Source organism: Lissotriton vulgaris, chromosome 12 (assembly GCF_964263255.1).
Source record: "Lissotriton vulgaris chromosome 12, aLisVul1.2, whole genome shotgun sequence".
Classification (NCBI taxonomy): Eukaryota; Metazoa; Chordata; class Amphibia; order Caudata; family Salamandridae; genus Lissotriton; species Lissotriton vulgaris.
Genome location: NC_141700.1, coordinates 787,846,641 through 787,862,451, shown reverse-complemented (window position 1 = coordinate 787,862,451; position 15,811 = coordinate 787,846,641). Strand labels below are relative to the sequence as shown.

Genomic DNA, 15,811 nt, shown 5'->3' with positions numbered 1-15,811 from the left:
GCGCCCATCTACTGCATCACACCATGCAGGGCAGGTGGACACCGCAACTAAAGTTACTCCATATCAATTATTTGGAGTTGCAAGCCGTGTTTCTAGCTCTAAAAGCATTTCAAACTCCAGTATCAGGCAAGGCTGTCTTAGTCCGCACAGACAATGACAGCCAACCACTACATAAACAAATAAGGGGGGACACACTCTCTGCAGCTCTCAATTAGCTCAGCAGATATGGAGATGGGCTATACCGCTAAACATCTTCCTCTTAACCCCACACTTCCCAGGAGTGCAAAACACTATTGCAGATCTGCTAATTCGACAGACACAACAGATCCACGAGTGGGAACTTCATCCGCAAGTTCTTCAACCATCCTTTCAACTGTGGGGACAACCTCAGATAGACCTCTTTGCCACCCACAAACTCAAAATGCCCACACTTTGCCGCCAGATACCCACACCCATTGTCCAAGGGCAATGCAATATGGATGAACTGGTCAAGAATATTTGCGTACGCTTTGCCTCCTCTCCCACTACTTCTGTTAGTGGTACGCAAACTACAACATTCCCTGATGCTCATTCTAGTCACTCCAACTTGGGCCAGACAACCGTGGAACACCACGCTGCTGCAAATGTCTGTGGTGCCACACCAAAAACGAAATCTATCCCCACGCCTATTAACGCAAACCATGGAGAGATCAGACGCCTGGACCCAGCTCAGCTCAACCTAGCGATCTGGCTCCTGAGGTCAGAGTTTGGTTACCTCAACCTTCCTCCAGAATGCATGAACATTATTAAAGAGGCTAGACGTCCCACTACCAGAGCATGTTATGCTGCTAAGTGGAAATGCTTTGTCATATACTGCCAAAACAACCAAATAGATCCCTTAGACGTGTCTTTCCAACACATCATCAGATATCTATTACACCTTCAAAAGTGTAACTTAGCCTATACGTCGATCAAACTGCACCTTGCTGCCATAGCAGCATACTTACAAAACTGACAAAAGACTGTCTCTTTTTAGAGTACCAGCTATTATAGCTTTCATGGAAGGACTCAAAGAATAATTCCTCCCAGAACTCCACCAGCACCAGTGTGGAACATGAACATTGTTCTTACAAGGTTAATGGGACCTCCCTTTGAACCATTACATAAATGTGAATTGCAATTCCTAACTTGGAAAGTAGCTTTCCTAGTAGCTATTACTTCTCTCAGAAGAGTTAGTGAACTACAAGCATTTACCATTCAAGAACCCTTTTTGCAAATGCATCATAACAAAGTGGTTCTTCGTACTAATCCAAAATTCCTGCCGAAGTCATTTCACCATTCCATCTAAATCAATCGGTTGAGCTGCCCGTATTCTTCTCGCAGCCTCAAACTGTCGCAGAAAGGGCTCTACACATCCTAGACGTTAAAAGAGCATTGCTGTACTATATCGAAAGGACACAAACATTTCGTAAAACAAAACAACTTTTTGTCTTTTTCGCCGCCACACAAGGGCAATCCTATTTCAAAATCCGGGATCGCCAGATGGATAGTTAAATGCATACAAATTTGTTAACAAAAAGCAAAATGCATGTTAACAATTCCTCCAAAAGCCCACTCAACAAGAAAGATAGGGGCTTCAATGGCATTCTTAGGGAACATCCCCTTAGATGACATATGCAGAGCAGCTACATGGCTTACACCACACACATTCACAAAACATTGTGTAGATCTGCAAACTAAAATTGCCACTGTGGGCCAGGCTGTACTAAAAACACTGTTTCGAACAACTGCAACAGATACTGGTGGTCGCCACTAGGTGTGGGTACTGCTATGCAATCTATGCATAGTGTATAATCTGCAGCTGATATGCCTCGAGCTGAAAATGCTACCTACAATATGCATCTGTTCTTGGCATGTATAGCTGCAGAGTTACACACTCCCACCCGCCTCCCCGGCTACCTTTATCTGTTCCAGTATTATCTTAGATACAAATCACATGGACATCACTACTTCCTGTAGAGCTCCATCACTTCCCTACTGGCGAAAAACAATCTGGGGATGGAGCTGATGCCCATGCGCAGCAGTATCCTAAGGAGTTGCCGCATATCCCGTGACTCCGAAAGACTTTTCTACAACCAAACAAACTGCAAACATCCGGGCCCAACACTAGGTGGCCATCTATGCATAGTGTGTAACTCTGCAGCTCTACATGCCAAGAACAGATGCATACTGGCAAGTAGCATTTTCCTTTCTGCCGATCCCTTCCTTAGCCATCCCGGCAGTAGATTACCTTATTATTAGTTCGGCTTCCACCTTTAACCTGTGCCCTTTTCAACCACCTGCCACAGTCTATGCCCCTCTTATCTCATGCAATTGGGGAACTGCTGGCCACTCTTGTTGTCAATAATTCTCGCCTTCTGGTGCTAGGCGATTTCAATTTTTGGCCTTCTGACCCCCGGGAGGACTCCTATTCCAAAGATTTCACTGATCTCCTTTGAAATTTGAATTTTTTCCCAGCACATACACTCCCCAACCCATATCCATGGTCCCATCCTAGACCAGGTTTGGTTGGCTAACTTAGACATTTCCATCCCGACCATTAGTCCTTGCCTTTGGTCTGACCATCATTTAATGTTCGTTTCCTTTGACCTGAAGGAGGTGGACAAACGCTTGCTCCCTTCTAACATCTGGGTCCGTAACTGGGGACATGTGGACGAGTCCCTTCTTTGCTCCTCTCTTATCTTCTTGCCTTGACCTATCTGGCTTTTCTCTCCACGACCAGGCTACGGCCATCAGCAACTGGCTTTCTTCTGCCTGCGACCAGTTGGTACACCTAAAACTACTTGAGACTTGACGCCTTCACGATTCCAACCGATGGTTTTCACCCGAGTTAAAGTTTTAAAAAACTGGCCTTTAGGCAAGCTGAGCGTCAATGGAGGCTCAGATACTGCCCTACTTTAAGATCTGTGTATCTCACCTTACTGCATGATTACAAAAAATCTATTCTTTCTGCCAAATAGGACTAATTTACATCTAAAATTCTTCTTTCCTCTAATAAACCTAAGGATATTTTCTCCATCGTTCACGACCTTGCTACATCTGCAAGGGTTACCCTTAAACCCTCCTTCACAAGCCCTCTGTAACTCCTTCAATGAGTACTTTATTGACAAAATCAACACTATCAAAGTAAGTATTCCCTCTCCCAACGTTTCTTGCCCTGCTCACCAGCCCAATATCCATCATCTGGCACAGTTTCCCCACATTTCTAGGGAAAATTTTCTCATCTTGCTTTCTAAAGTTAAAACTGGTTCCCCCACCGACTGTTCACCTTCTGAAAGAGGTCTTTTCTGCTTGTCCTGACCCCCCTCTTTCACTTAATAATTCTCTCACACTGGGGATGGTCCCTGACTTTCAAGTCTGCTTAAGTTATACCCATCCTGAAGACTGGGGCCGACCCCTCCTTTCCCAGTAATTCCCGTCCGATCTCTGCTCCCCTTCCTGGGGAAGCTTTTGTTACTTTTTGTTTAATTTATTTTGTTGAGACTTCGAATTTTTTGGACCCCCATCAAGCGGGCTTCCGTCCTGCGCACTCAACTGAGTCTGTGATCCTCACTGTTCTTGACGAACTTGGGTGTGGCTACGATGCTAACTCTTCTCAGGCCTTGGTTCTCCTGGACCTTTCAGCTGCATTTGACACGGTCGACCTCGCTATTGTGGTCGACCGTGTCAAGAGTGCAGGCCTATGGGGATCCTCTCTAGCATGGATCTCCTCATTCTTGGAGAACCGTCAGCAGGCCGTTCAGTTAGCTGGCTTTTCAGCCACTGCCTGTTCCATCTCCAGCGGTGGCCCCAGGGCTCTTCTTTCGCCCCTCCTTTTCAATCTTTATATCCTCCCTCTTATCTTGGCCCTTCACAAACTGGACGTCACAGTATTCAACTATGCCGATGATCTCCAGCTTATCTTTAATATTTCTTCATCTTTTTTCTATCCTTAATTTTCAATCTGTCATGACTTTTATCAGTGACTGGATGAGCTCGAACCATCTTAAGCTCAACCCAGAAAAGACATAGCTGGTACTTACCGGTGGCGTTCCCAGTCCCTGGTCTTCAATCTTCTGGCCCCCTTCCCTTTGTTCTTCCCTCTCTCCAATACTGTTAAAAGCCTAGGCATTAAGGTCAGCAGCGACCTTTCTATGCATCACCAAGTTAGCGCTGTGGTGTCATGTTTTCTTAATTTGGCACCATATGCAAAATTTCCTGCTTTTTTTCCATCGAGGCGCTTAAACTAATCTTGCTAGCCATGGGTATTTCGCGTTTGGAGTACGCGAATGCTCTGTCAGTATACCCCCCCTATGAGCTTCGCCGTCTCCAACTTATCCAACACCAAGCGGCAAGGTTAGTTTACAAACTTCCCAAATATCACACTACCCCTCTTCTAAAATCCCTTCACTGGCTACCCCTCCCTGAACGTTCTGTTTAAACTGGGCTGCCTGATCTTTAAGGCCCCTGTGTTTGTATCTGCCAAACTAAAGTCCTATGTCCCTACTCGTGACCTTCGATCCTCCACCAAAAACCTCTTGCATATCCCCTGCTTCAAAAGGAAGAAACATGATGGCCTGAGCTTCTCTTATCTGGCCCCTTCCTTTTGGAATTCCTTACCTCTTACTATCAGAACAACGGCCCATTACATGGAGTTCCGCAAACGGCTGAAGACCTGGCTGTTTTCACAAGCCTTCGCTGAGTGAGCAGCTCTCCTTTTACACTTGTCCTCAGCGCCAAGAAACCGCTTCGTCAACGTGCGCTTAACAAATTCTTTCAACTTCCACCACATCCGCCAAACCAAAGGGCGTACATAAATATTGAACAGCTGAGGGCTGAGCCTTGGGGAACTCCAGAAATCAGATCACGTGGTTCTGACCAAGCACTGGCCGGGAGAGCCTGGAAGTCCAATCTTTCAAAGAAGCGGTCATCCAGGATAAAGCTGCTCTTTTGAGACCCAGTGTCGTCAGTCTTTCAACTGCGATGGAACAAGACCGTGTCAAAGGGTGCGCTAAGATCCAACCAGATCAGCGTGACTGTTCCACTCTCATCCAAGAGTCCTCTCGGATGTTCAGTGAACCAGTAAAACCAGATTTTTGAAGGGTGGAGAAAAATTTGGACTTCCACATAAAAGGTAAACAGCGAATTCACATGCTTCTCCAAGATTGTGGAGATGATGGGCAATCAGGAAATCGGCCTTAAGCTCGACCAGTGGGTGGGATCACAGGTAAGCTTTTTTTAAAGCGGTATGCTTCTACATGTGTAGAACATGGCCTTCTTGTAGTGAGGAATTGAGAAGATTTACCACCAGTTGTAGTAACTCTGGGTCCAGAAGGCAAAGCTTAGATGGAGGAAGGGTGTTTAGCGGGGAAGCTGATGTCCTTGACTGTAAAATGGTCAAAAAACAGGGGAAGTTCAAAAGGGTCAGTGACTTCATTTTAAGAGTCCTAGGCTGCCTGTTCAGGATATTATTTTCACCTATTTGAACAGGCTCCTGTTTGCTGGTGCTGGCAGTCATTGGCCTGGCCTTTTGCCTTCCTGTCCTTTGTCAATTGGAATTGTATGTCGGACCCCTTTCTGACGAAGAAGTGGGCCAATTCTTTGCATTGGGACTCAGACTGTGAGAGCACTGGTGATGTTTTCCTAGGATCGAAGAGTTCGTTGACCACATTAGAGCGTTTTATTTGGGGCACTGGAGAATTTGTCCAAGTAAAAGATGCTCTGACTGTTGTACAGAGCCCATGATCATTTTTTATAGCGGTTTATTGTAGCTCTTCGTCCTTTCTTCGTCTTTTCCAGGCCCCTGTATTGTTTTTTTCCAAGCAGAGTGCTTTGTTGAACCACGGAGCCGGGGTTGGATTGTCACTGAGGAGTAAAGTGTGGCTGGTAGATCTGCCTCCAAAGAATACGTTAACCACCACGGGCTGATCTCAATCTCGTATCCCTTTGTAGTCTGGTTTAGTACTTGGGGTATGGTGTACGTGAATGGTGAGTTGGCTACATGTACCATGGACTCTGGGTTCCTTGTCGTAAATTTCTTGGTGACTTTTCAATTCATGAGACCACATGGTGCAAGGTTTCCAGGAGGCATATTAAAATGCAGCCTTGAAGCTACTTGTTTTTGACAACTACAGGTGAGTAATTTAAATATTGTCTCTGTGACCACCTCATTCTTTTAAAACTCGATGTCTTCTTTCTTCTAGGGTACCTGTCCTGCTGTCGTTTTCTGGACGACAATCAGATCATAACCAGCTCTGGTGACACAACCTGGTAAGCAAGTCTTCCTCTTGTTCATGTCATTGATCACAAGTCAGTTGATGTTAGTGAGGCACCACAGGCTCTAGTTTAATTGTGCCCTGAAAACTGATAGCTCTTGTTACTTAAAACCCTGACCTTTTAGCTAGAAAGTTACTGATGAAATGGTTAACACTTACTATAAGTAATAAACAGCACATAGTCTGTTGCATCAAAATTAGTAACTAGGTGCAGAGGAGATATTATCGTCTAGTTCCCAAGTCACATCCACACTTTTTTTCTTAAATGTAAAATAGATTCCGCCGGGGGACTGCTTTATTGGTCTTGCCACCCTCCAAAATACTTTCATATCTACCTGCACAGAGGGGATTTGGATCCACAATTATCTATTTCTCTTCCCTTTCCTTTACGTTTTGTTTCTACACCACCACAGCACAGGCTCTCTTGCGCACTGAGTGACTGGGCTTTGCCTGAGCATGTGCTCTTCTGCTTAAGAAGTGCACTTCAGTGCCAGATCTGGCAACCCTCACAGCTAGTGTGTGTGTGGGCTGTTTTTCCCATTTATACTTTTAAGCCATCCTTCAGTGTTTAAACCATATCTTCAGGTTACAGCAACTCTAAGTGAATACACCAAAACTAGTTACAGCCTAATCCGTCCTCCAACTATACTATCTGGCCACAGGTCACAACCAGACTTGGTGTAAGGACACCCCTTTTTGTATGGTCACCCCCAGGTTTTTGGACTGAAACTGCTGGTTTTTCTACTCTTAGAGGGACTGAAGCCTGGTAACCATACCTCCGTACCTGTGCCCTTACACTAGTGGGTCGAATTGGCTCTTATTGAGTTGCCTAAGCTAACATACCTGTAAGTCCCTTGTAAATGGTACCCAGGGCCTGTAAGTTAGTGGGTACCCCAGGGATTGCATCACTGGTTATGCCACCCTGGGTATGATAAGAGTAAAGTTTCCCGCTATTTGTAGGCTGAAGGTCAGTTTAAACTGCTAGCTGGACTTTGCAATTTAAAGTAATGATAAATCCAGACTTCAACAGAGCTACACCCCTCTACTAACTCAACTGTGCGACCAAAGTGGGGATCAAACAACCCGTTACATTAAGCCCGACTTGATTCTCGGGTTGAAATTAATGTAACCAGTTGGTGTGCGAATTTAGTAAAGTTGACACTTTGTGGCCTTTTGGTCCATGTGCCCATACAGTTGCACACTGGTTCCTGTCACCAAGACCACGTTCTGCCCTCCTGTGGAGACGTGCTGACCACTCCCAGGAAATTATACAATAGGGACCTGCTCTGGAAGGAGGTGTCTCCTACCTCGTACACGAAGGAAAACACTCTGGTGTTGGCCCAAAAGACGAGCTCCAAAGAAGATGCCATTGAAGTGCAAATGGGCAACACTTGCGAGAAGGGCTGCTCCATTGTTCTTCCAGACAGGTTGGCACTAGGTACAAAAGAGAGGAAACCAGTTGCCAAGCCAGTTTTCCAGGGGCCTGTAGACCCCTTGCTAGCCACACATCTGGGTTGGGCTAGGGAACTCCACATACCAGAAGAGGGATTCTGCCATATTGGAAGTTGGCAAAATGGTGCATCCAGGAATGCCCAGAAGCCACACTCTGCAGGAAGTGGTCATCAGGTGGGAGGGAACCTGCTAGCCCATTGGCTATCAACTGGACCCTGCCCCAAGGGATTTTTCTATGTATAATTCGAGCACCCCTGGCTTCCTGAACTCTGGTCTCAACTGGACTGAAAGGAGGACCAAGGAAAAGAACTGCCCTGGAACTGGCAAAGAGGCTGCACCATTGTGGACTGCACCTGTTGGCTAGCAAAAGAAAGGTGCTGTGCCCACCCTGTCCTGCTGAACATCAAGTCTTCTACAGAGCCCAGCTAAAGCCAAGAGACTCCAAGGTCCAGGTGACTGGCCTCCTTTTTGCAGTAGCGGGACACAACAGCTGAAGAAGCCTTTTTTATGGTTTATTTTTGTCTTGAGTCCTTACTCCTTTTCAAATGCGTTGTAGTGGGTTTGGATAGATTGACGTACCCGCAAATGGCGAGCATACCATAACACACACATTCATGTTTTTCCCTAATAAGGTCATAAGAGCTAGAGGAGATTTGATTGTGTTTCAATTGACCGCAGCATGCGCTACTGTGCAACATGCGTTAAAAAAAATTACAAAGCCAATACATCTCACGTATGCAATATCTATTGGCTTTGCCAGTGCACGTTATCAGTTGGAGTCAACCCCATGCGAACTGTGAGCCAGGGACCAGATTAGCTGGAGCAGCCCATGCAAGAGTGTTTTTTGAGGGGCTGCAGGGGGTCAAACATCCCACTCTTGAGTGACCAGAAGCCTTCCCCAGGTGACCTTGCCTGGGGTAAAGCTCAATATTTGCATATGGGACTTGCATCACCCACTTCCCTGTCTGGGTGTTTGGGCCAGACAGTGTAGCTTTCTGTCTCAAAGGACTTCTCATCTCATGGATGAGTGTAATGTGTGGCTTTCCTAGTCCTGTTTTGGCACTATGCAAGGTTGGCCTGTGCTGTGTCTAGTGGGTTTCGCCCTGATGTCCGGGGCCAAAGTGGTGACATTGAGCGCCCTGAAGATAAAGGTTCTTATTGGAGGTCTGGTGGGTGCTAGGGCTGAATGCTGGGGTTGGGGAGGGCAGTGAAGGCCCCAGTTTGGTAAGATAAGCAGGCAATGGCTTTTCCTCCGGATATTGACGGTAGGGTGTGTTGACTTGCTCCCATTGACAGCAGAAGCTACTGGGCACCGCATGTACTAGCGATACCAAAGGGGACAATGGACGGAGCGTTTGAGCAAATCAAACACTCACCCCCAGTCAACTGATCTGCGTTTAATCCATCCACATTCATTAGCTCACTTCACTACCCCAGTTCAGACATTGCCATGTGCAAATCAGTCTGACCCTGTGCCTCATGGGAACAGTCCAGCCCGAACTGCCAAGCCATGTCTTCCCTGGACCGGAAATAAGCATCCTGGGACCGGTTTGTGGCTACTAAAAAGCTGTCATCAGCCAGGGTAGCTTGAATTGAGTGGCAAAGTGAACAAGGGACCCACATAAGGGCATACCCTGCCAACACTGCATGTAGACATACACCTTTACCATGTAGGGGAATATGGGTTGTGGGGGTTAAACCCACACACTAATATCCTGCTCGCAGGCAGTCATTTGAGATGGGGCACGAGGCCGTGCGCAGTGGCACCTGAGCATGTTTAGAACTTTTTACACTCAAAAGGTCACGGTCTCTGGGATTGGCCCAACAAATGCAAAGTGTGACTTGCTACAGAAGGACCCTGTAATCCAGAGACGTGCGATGTAGATACAGCCTTATTGTAAGGAGTATCGTGGGTGGTGGCACAGATCGGATCAGAGGCACGTGTGGCACAGCTCTTTAATGCCCTTCCTTGTTTGGTGTTGCAGCGCTTTATGGGACATCGAGACTGGGCAGCAGACCACCACTTTCACCGGCCACAGTGGGGATGTGATGAGCCTCTCCCTCGCACCAGATTTCCGGACCTTCGTCTCTGGGGCCTGTGATGCTTCCATCAAGCTCTGGGACATTCGGGACAGCATGTGCCGGCAGACTTTCACGGGCCACGAGTCCGACATCAACGCTGTCTGTGTAAGTATGGGTGAGATGGGACAAGTGAGGCCAGTGTAAAGTGCACGGGGCACCATCAGAGCATGAGGCATACAGGGCAGGTGAGGCCAGTGTTGGGCGCACGGGGCACCATCAGCGTGGGGCATACAGGGTAAGTGAGGCCAGTGTTGGGCGCATGGGGCACCATCAGAACGTGGTGCATACAGGGCAAGTGAGGCCAGTGTTGGGTGCATTGGCCATTTTTTTTTTTTTTTACTGGCCATCATCTGAGCGTGGGGTAGATGGGACAAGTGAGGCCAGTGTTTGTCATTCAGAAATGAGAATCTTCGCTGCTTGATGTGGAAGGTCCGCCATTAGTGTATGATTTCTGACTGTGGGATTCACTTTGGTGCTTTGGGTTAGGTTTGATGTCCATTCGCATAGCTGTGCATGAGAACCAGAAAAGGTAGGTTGCTTCCTCCTGCCTGCATTGAGTGGCACTAGAAGCAAGCTGGGGTGTGCAGAATCCCGCCTGCATCGAGGTACACTGGAGGCGAGCCAGGTGCCCTAGTGCTGACTCCCGCCTGCATCAAAGTTTACTGGAGGGGAGCTGGGGGGTCCTAGTGCCGCCTCCTGCATTCATCCAGGTGCACTGGAAGCAAGCTGGGGTGCCCTAGTGCAGCCTCCCTCATCAGGGTGCACGGGAGGCGAGCTGAGGTGCCCTAGTGCTGCCAGCATCGCAGTACACTGGAGGGTAGCTTGGGTGCTCTAGTCTTACCTCCTTCCTGCACCGGGGCACACTGTAGGCAAGCTGGCTGGGTTGCCCTAGTGCAGCATCGGGGTGCACTGGAGGCGAGCTGGGGTGCTCTAATGCTGCCTCCTACAGCAGGGTGCACTGGAGGCTAGCTTAGGGTGCCCTAGTGCTGCCAGCTTCGAGGTACACTGGAGGAGAGCTGGGGTGCCCTGGTGCTGCCTGCATCTGGGTACACTGGATGCGAGCTGGGGTGCCCTAGTGTAGCCTCCTGTCTGTATCGGGTACACTGGAGGTGAGCTGAGGTTCCCTGGTGCGGCCAGCATCGGGGTGCACTGGAGGCGAGGCGAGATGAGGTGCCCTGGTGCTGCCAGCATCGGGGTGCACTGGAGGCGAGCTGGGGTGCCCTGGTGCTGCCAGCTTCAGGGTGCAGTGGAGGTGAGCTGGGGTGCCCTGGTGCAATGATTTATTTTATTTATATATTCAAAGTTTTATATAGCGCGGACAAGATCTTTGCATATATCAGAGCGCTTCACAGAAACGGGGGGTAGGGGCAACAGGAGGGTGACTAAACAGACCATAGGGTACAATATAGTAGTCAGTAGCATAATAGGAGAGCAGTCATGTACAGATATAATACCAATAAACTATCAGGTAACCAATAATACAAAACGGTGCAAAGTCTTTGATCCAGCAACAATAGAGTTCAGGTGAACTTTGGCTATAGGAATGGCTTATACCTCTTTCTTAAAATACAGAGAACAAGGGGTAGGGGCATCAAGAGGGTGATTCAACAAACTAATGGGTACAATATAGTAGTCGGTAGTAAGTGAATAGCATAATAGGATCGCAATCATGTGAGAATATAATACCAATAGACAATCAGGTAACCAATGATACAAAAGCTGTGCAAAGTCTCTGATCCAGCAACAATAGAGTTCAGGTGAACTTGGCCAAAAGGATGGCTTTTACCTCTTTCTTGAAGAATGCAGTGGAGGAGATAGGCCTGGTTTCAGGAGGGAGTGCATTCCAGATCCTGGGTGCCATTCCTGAGAATGAGCGTTTGTATGTTTTTTCCTTCCGGAATCTGAGGTTTCAGGAGTAGATTTTTTGTACTTCTATTGGATCTCGAACCTCCTGATATAGTCAACTTTTGAGTGAGGTAGTTGGGTGCCTTGTGGTGTACAGCCCAGTGTGTCATAACGACAATTTTCAGCTGTATTCTGGCTTCAAAAGGCAGCCATTTCAGGGATTTTAAGTCAGGGGATATATGGGAGTGTTTTCTTGAACCAGTAATGAGTCTCGCGGCAGCGTTCGATGCTCTTAGGGGTGCGGTTGTTAATAGGGGGAGTCCGCTGAGGGCCACAATTCCATAGTCTATGCGGGGGATGACTACGGCTTGTACAGCAGTTTGGAAGTCCTTGGCTGGGAAGAAGGGTTTAAGTTTCCTCAATGTGTTGATTTGGAAATGAGCTCCTTTCGTTGCTTTGCTAATGTGCTGTTGCATGTTGAGCTTGGCGTCAAGTGTGATGCCTAAGGATTTCGCAGAATCCACGATGGTGGGTTGGACATTGAGTGCAGTTAGGTGATTGAGCCAGATTTGGGTGGTGGAAATTTTCGCGGGAGGTGAGATCAGAAGGAACTCAGTTTTCAGCGCATTTAGTTTGAGGTGATTATCGGCCAACCATGATTGGGTGTTTCTGAGTGTGGAGTTCAGAAGTTTGATGTCTTCCGGGGATTGTAGCTTAAGGTAAAGTTGAGTGTCATCGGCGTACATATGGAAGTGTACATTGGATGCTTGGAGCAAGGTGGCGAGTGGTTCCATGACGAGGTTGAACAATGTGGGGGAAAGGGAAGATCCTTGTGGGACGCCTAAATTTACTGGCACAGGTGAGGATAGCACGTTGTTGATCTTGAACTTTTGAAAACAGTCCCGGATAAACCCATTCTAGTGTTTAGCAGCTCCAGTAGGTTCTCATGTTTGACCGTATCAAATGCTGAGGAGAGATCAAGAAGGATGAGGCGGCAGGAATCATTGCGATCAAGGATTTGGAGGGCATCATCAATTATGTGCGTCCTAGCCGTTTCCGTGCTGTTTGGCTCGGAAGCCTGATTGATGAGGGTTGAGGAGGTCAAACTGGTCAATGTGTTATGTTAGTTGGAGTTGTACACATTTTTCCAGCAGTTTGGCCAAGGTGGGGATATTGGTGATAGGGCGGTAATTGTTTAGGTCAGACGGGTCAGCTGTAGGTTTCTTGAGTATAGGCGTGACTTGCCCCACCTTGAGGGAGTCTGGGATGAGTCCTTGTTGGAGGGAGCTGTTAATGATTTTGGTCCAGAGTGGGAGGAGCAGGGGGGTGAAGTCTTTTACAGCATTAGCAGGTAGGGGGTCTGTGAGGTGATTAGAGGGCTTCAAGGTACCGAGCAGTTTGTGAATTGCTTCTTCAGAGTAGGTGTCGAAGGACGTCCATGATGCGTTATTTTTAGGTTGAGTGGTAGTCATGCTGATGGGGCTGGGGTATCGGCTTACATCATTTAGGAGGTCACTTCTTATGTTGTCGGTCTTTAGCTTAAAGAAAGCAGAAAAGTCTTCACAGTGTGGAATATCGCTTGTTGTGCTGTTTGATTGTAAGGGTTGCGTCTTGGTTTGCGTTTTGACTAGTTCGAACAGTTTTCTTGGTCGGTTTTTTGCTTGGTCCAGCTGGAGGCTAAAGAAGTCAGATTTCGAGCGCTTGATTTTCCTAAAGTAGGCATTTCTCTTGTTCTTAAGCGTTTTAAGATGCAGTGCTGAGGGTTCAGATCTCCAGGTGCGCTCTGACATTCGCATGGCATGCCTGTCTTCATTGAGTCTGCCGTCATACCAAGGGTTCGAGTTCTTGGTGGAAGACTCTCTTCAGTTGCATTGGGGCGGCTTCGTTGATTATTGAGCTCATATTAGAGGTAGAGGTCGGTCAGTGATTGAACATCAGAGGCGCCCGAAGGGGGAAGGAGGAGACTGCAGGTGTGGGGAGGCAAGGAGTTGGGGTTAAGATTCTTCATGTCCCTTTTCCAGATCTTGGATTTGGTGGGATGAGCCGGGTTAGGTTTAACTTTTTCGTTGATAAAGAAAGTGATAATGTGGTGGTCTGACCAGTCACAGGGTAGGATCGCCCCCAGTTGGGTAGAGTCCTCTTTGGCGATGATGAGGTCGAGTATCGAGCCTTTGTCGTGTGTTGCGCTGTTGCATATTTGGGTGAGGTCCAGCGCATTAAGGAAAGTTTTGAGACTATTCACCACTGCGTCTTTCTGATCGTTCCAGTGGAGATTAGTCACCCAAGTAGATTTGAGTGATCTGCCGACCGGCATTGGATGAGATCGTGTCCATGAGTTGTTGGGTGAAGGTGAGGTTGTCCCCAGGCGGGTGGTAGATGAGATGTAAAGCGCATACTGGTTTGCCCTCGCTGGAGATATCGAGGCAGAAGAGTTCACAGGAAGTAAGGGAGGGGGAGGTGACTTTAGTTACGGAGAGGTTGATTGACTCCTGTCTGCATCAGGGTGCACTTCTGTCTGCATCGGGGTGCACTGGAGGCGAGCTAGGGTTGCCCTGTTGCAGCCTCCTGTCTGCATCAGGGTGCACTGGAGGTGAGCTGGGGTGCTCTGGTGCTGCCAGCATCGGAGTGCACTGGAGGCGTGCTGGGGGTGCCCTGGTGCAGCCTCCTGGGTGCACTGGAGGCGAGCTGTGGTGCCCTGGCGCTGCTAGCATCGGGGTGCACTGGATGAGAGTTGGGGTGCCCTGGCGCTGCTAGCATCGGGGTGCGCTGGAGGCAGGCTGGGGGTGCCCTGTTGCAGCCTCCTGTCTGCATCGGGGTGCACTGGAGGCGAGCTGGGGTGCCCTGTTGCAGCCTCCTGTCTGCATCGGGGTGCCCTGGAGGCGAGCTGGGGTGCCCTGGAGGCGAGCTGGGGTGCCCTGGAGGCGAGCTGGGGTGCCCTGGTGGCGAGCTGGGGTGCCCTGGTGCAGCCTCTTGTCTGCATCGGGAGTACTGGAGGCGAGCTGGGGTGCCCTGGCGCTGCTAGCATTAGGGTGCACTGGAGGCAAGCTGGGGTTCCCTGGTGCTGCCAGCATGGGGGTGCACTGGAGGTGAGCTGGGTGTGCCCTGGTGCAGTGATTGACTCCTCGCATCAGCACCGGCTTGTCCCCTCCTGGTTTCTGACCTTGAAGCCGCCCCCCACCCCATGTGTTTTGTTCGTGGCCTCCCCACCACCAGCTCTTAATAGCACTCTGCTAGGCCCCCGGGAGTCCTGCAGTCCCACTTTGCCTAATGTGCGTGTCCGCCTGCAGGGCGCTTTCACGGGTACTCCAGCGCACGGCTGTGGGCGGGGGTTGGTGGCCACTGATGCCAGCGCTTTGTTTGACATCACCTGGGGGGCTTCCTGCTCCGAATGAGTATGAGGCAAGGGGCTGGGCAGGAGGGGGCACTCGCTCGTTCTGACGCTTTCAATGCTTTTATGTGTTGCCTTTAGGGGGGGACAGTGTGAATGTTTTTAAAAGGCCAAACAAGGCAGTTGGGGAGGGAGCAGCTAGTGAAGTCATTGGGACTAGAAAACCGGTCTTCCTCTCTTAGCTCTTGATATAGCCCCGATCTTTCCTATATTCCAGACCCTGGAGTGACCCTCTGCTTAAGTGTGGCTCCAAACTATGGCTCCCATGCGCCACCTTTGCCTCGCTGCTTGTGGCCGAGAGGTGTCCTCCTGTATATGTACAATGGGCTCTGCTGTTAGGAGGGACCTGGTGGCTTTGGTTGGAGGGGTGTCCCTGTAGTCTCGGGAGGAGTCAGACTTGCTTCTGCACTTTGGCCATGTTTGATGTGCCTGCCACAGGCTTGTGGTGGGAAACCTTGTCTCCCAGAGTCCTTTTAAAAGACCACTTCCAGGTGAGAATTCATGTAGTAAAGAGAAGTTGTTCCTCTTGTTTAAGTTGGGTTCTAATTCTGCAGCTGTGTTGGGTAGAAAGGTTTGTTTGCACCATGAAATGTCCTCCGCGTTCACATGCTGTGGGTAATTCTGCCACCTAGTGGTTGGGTCTGGAAACGCTGGACACCGGCCAGGGGTAGGAACGGGTTTTGTACTCCGATCCTTGCTGCTCTGGTCCTACCACAGGCGGTGGGTGGCAGTATGTATGCATAGAGGACGT

General features: G+C 48.9%; 1 protein-coding gene across 3 annotated transcripts in view; it reads left to right on the top strand.

Moving 5' to 3' along the window:
• GNB2 (G protein subunit beta 2) overlaps positions 1-15,811 on the top strand; it is a 271,009-nt gene that overhangs the window by 219,511 nt on the left and 35,687 nt on the right. For all 3 annotated transcript variants that reach the window (XM_086946183.1, XM_086946184.1, XM_086946185.1), the window contains exons 7-8: positions 6,222-6,288; positions 9,731-9,932. In XM_086946183.1, coding sequence (XP_086802309.1) covers positions 6,222-6,288; positions 9,731-9,932 — 269 coding nt within the window. The remainder of the gene's footprint in view (positions 1-6,221; positions 6,289-9,730; positions 9,933-15,811) is intronic.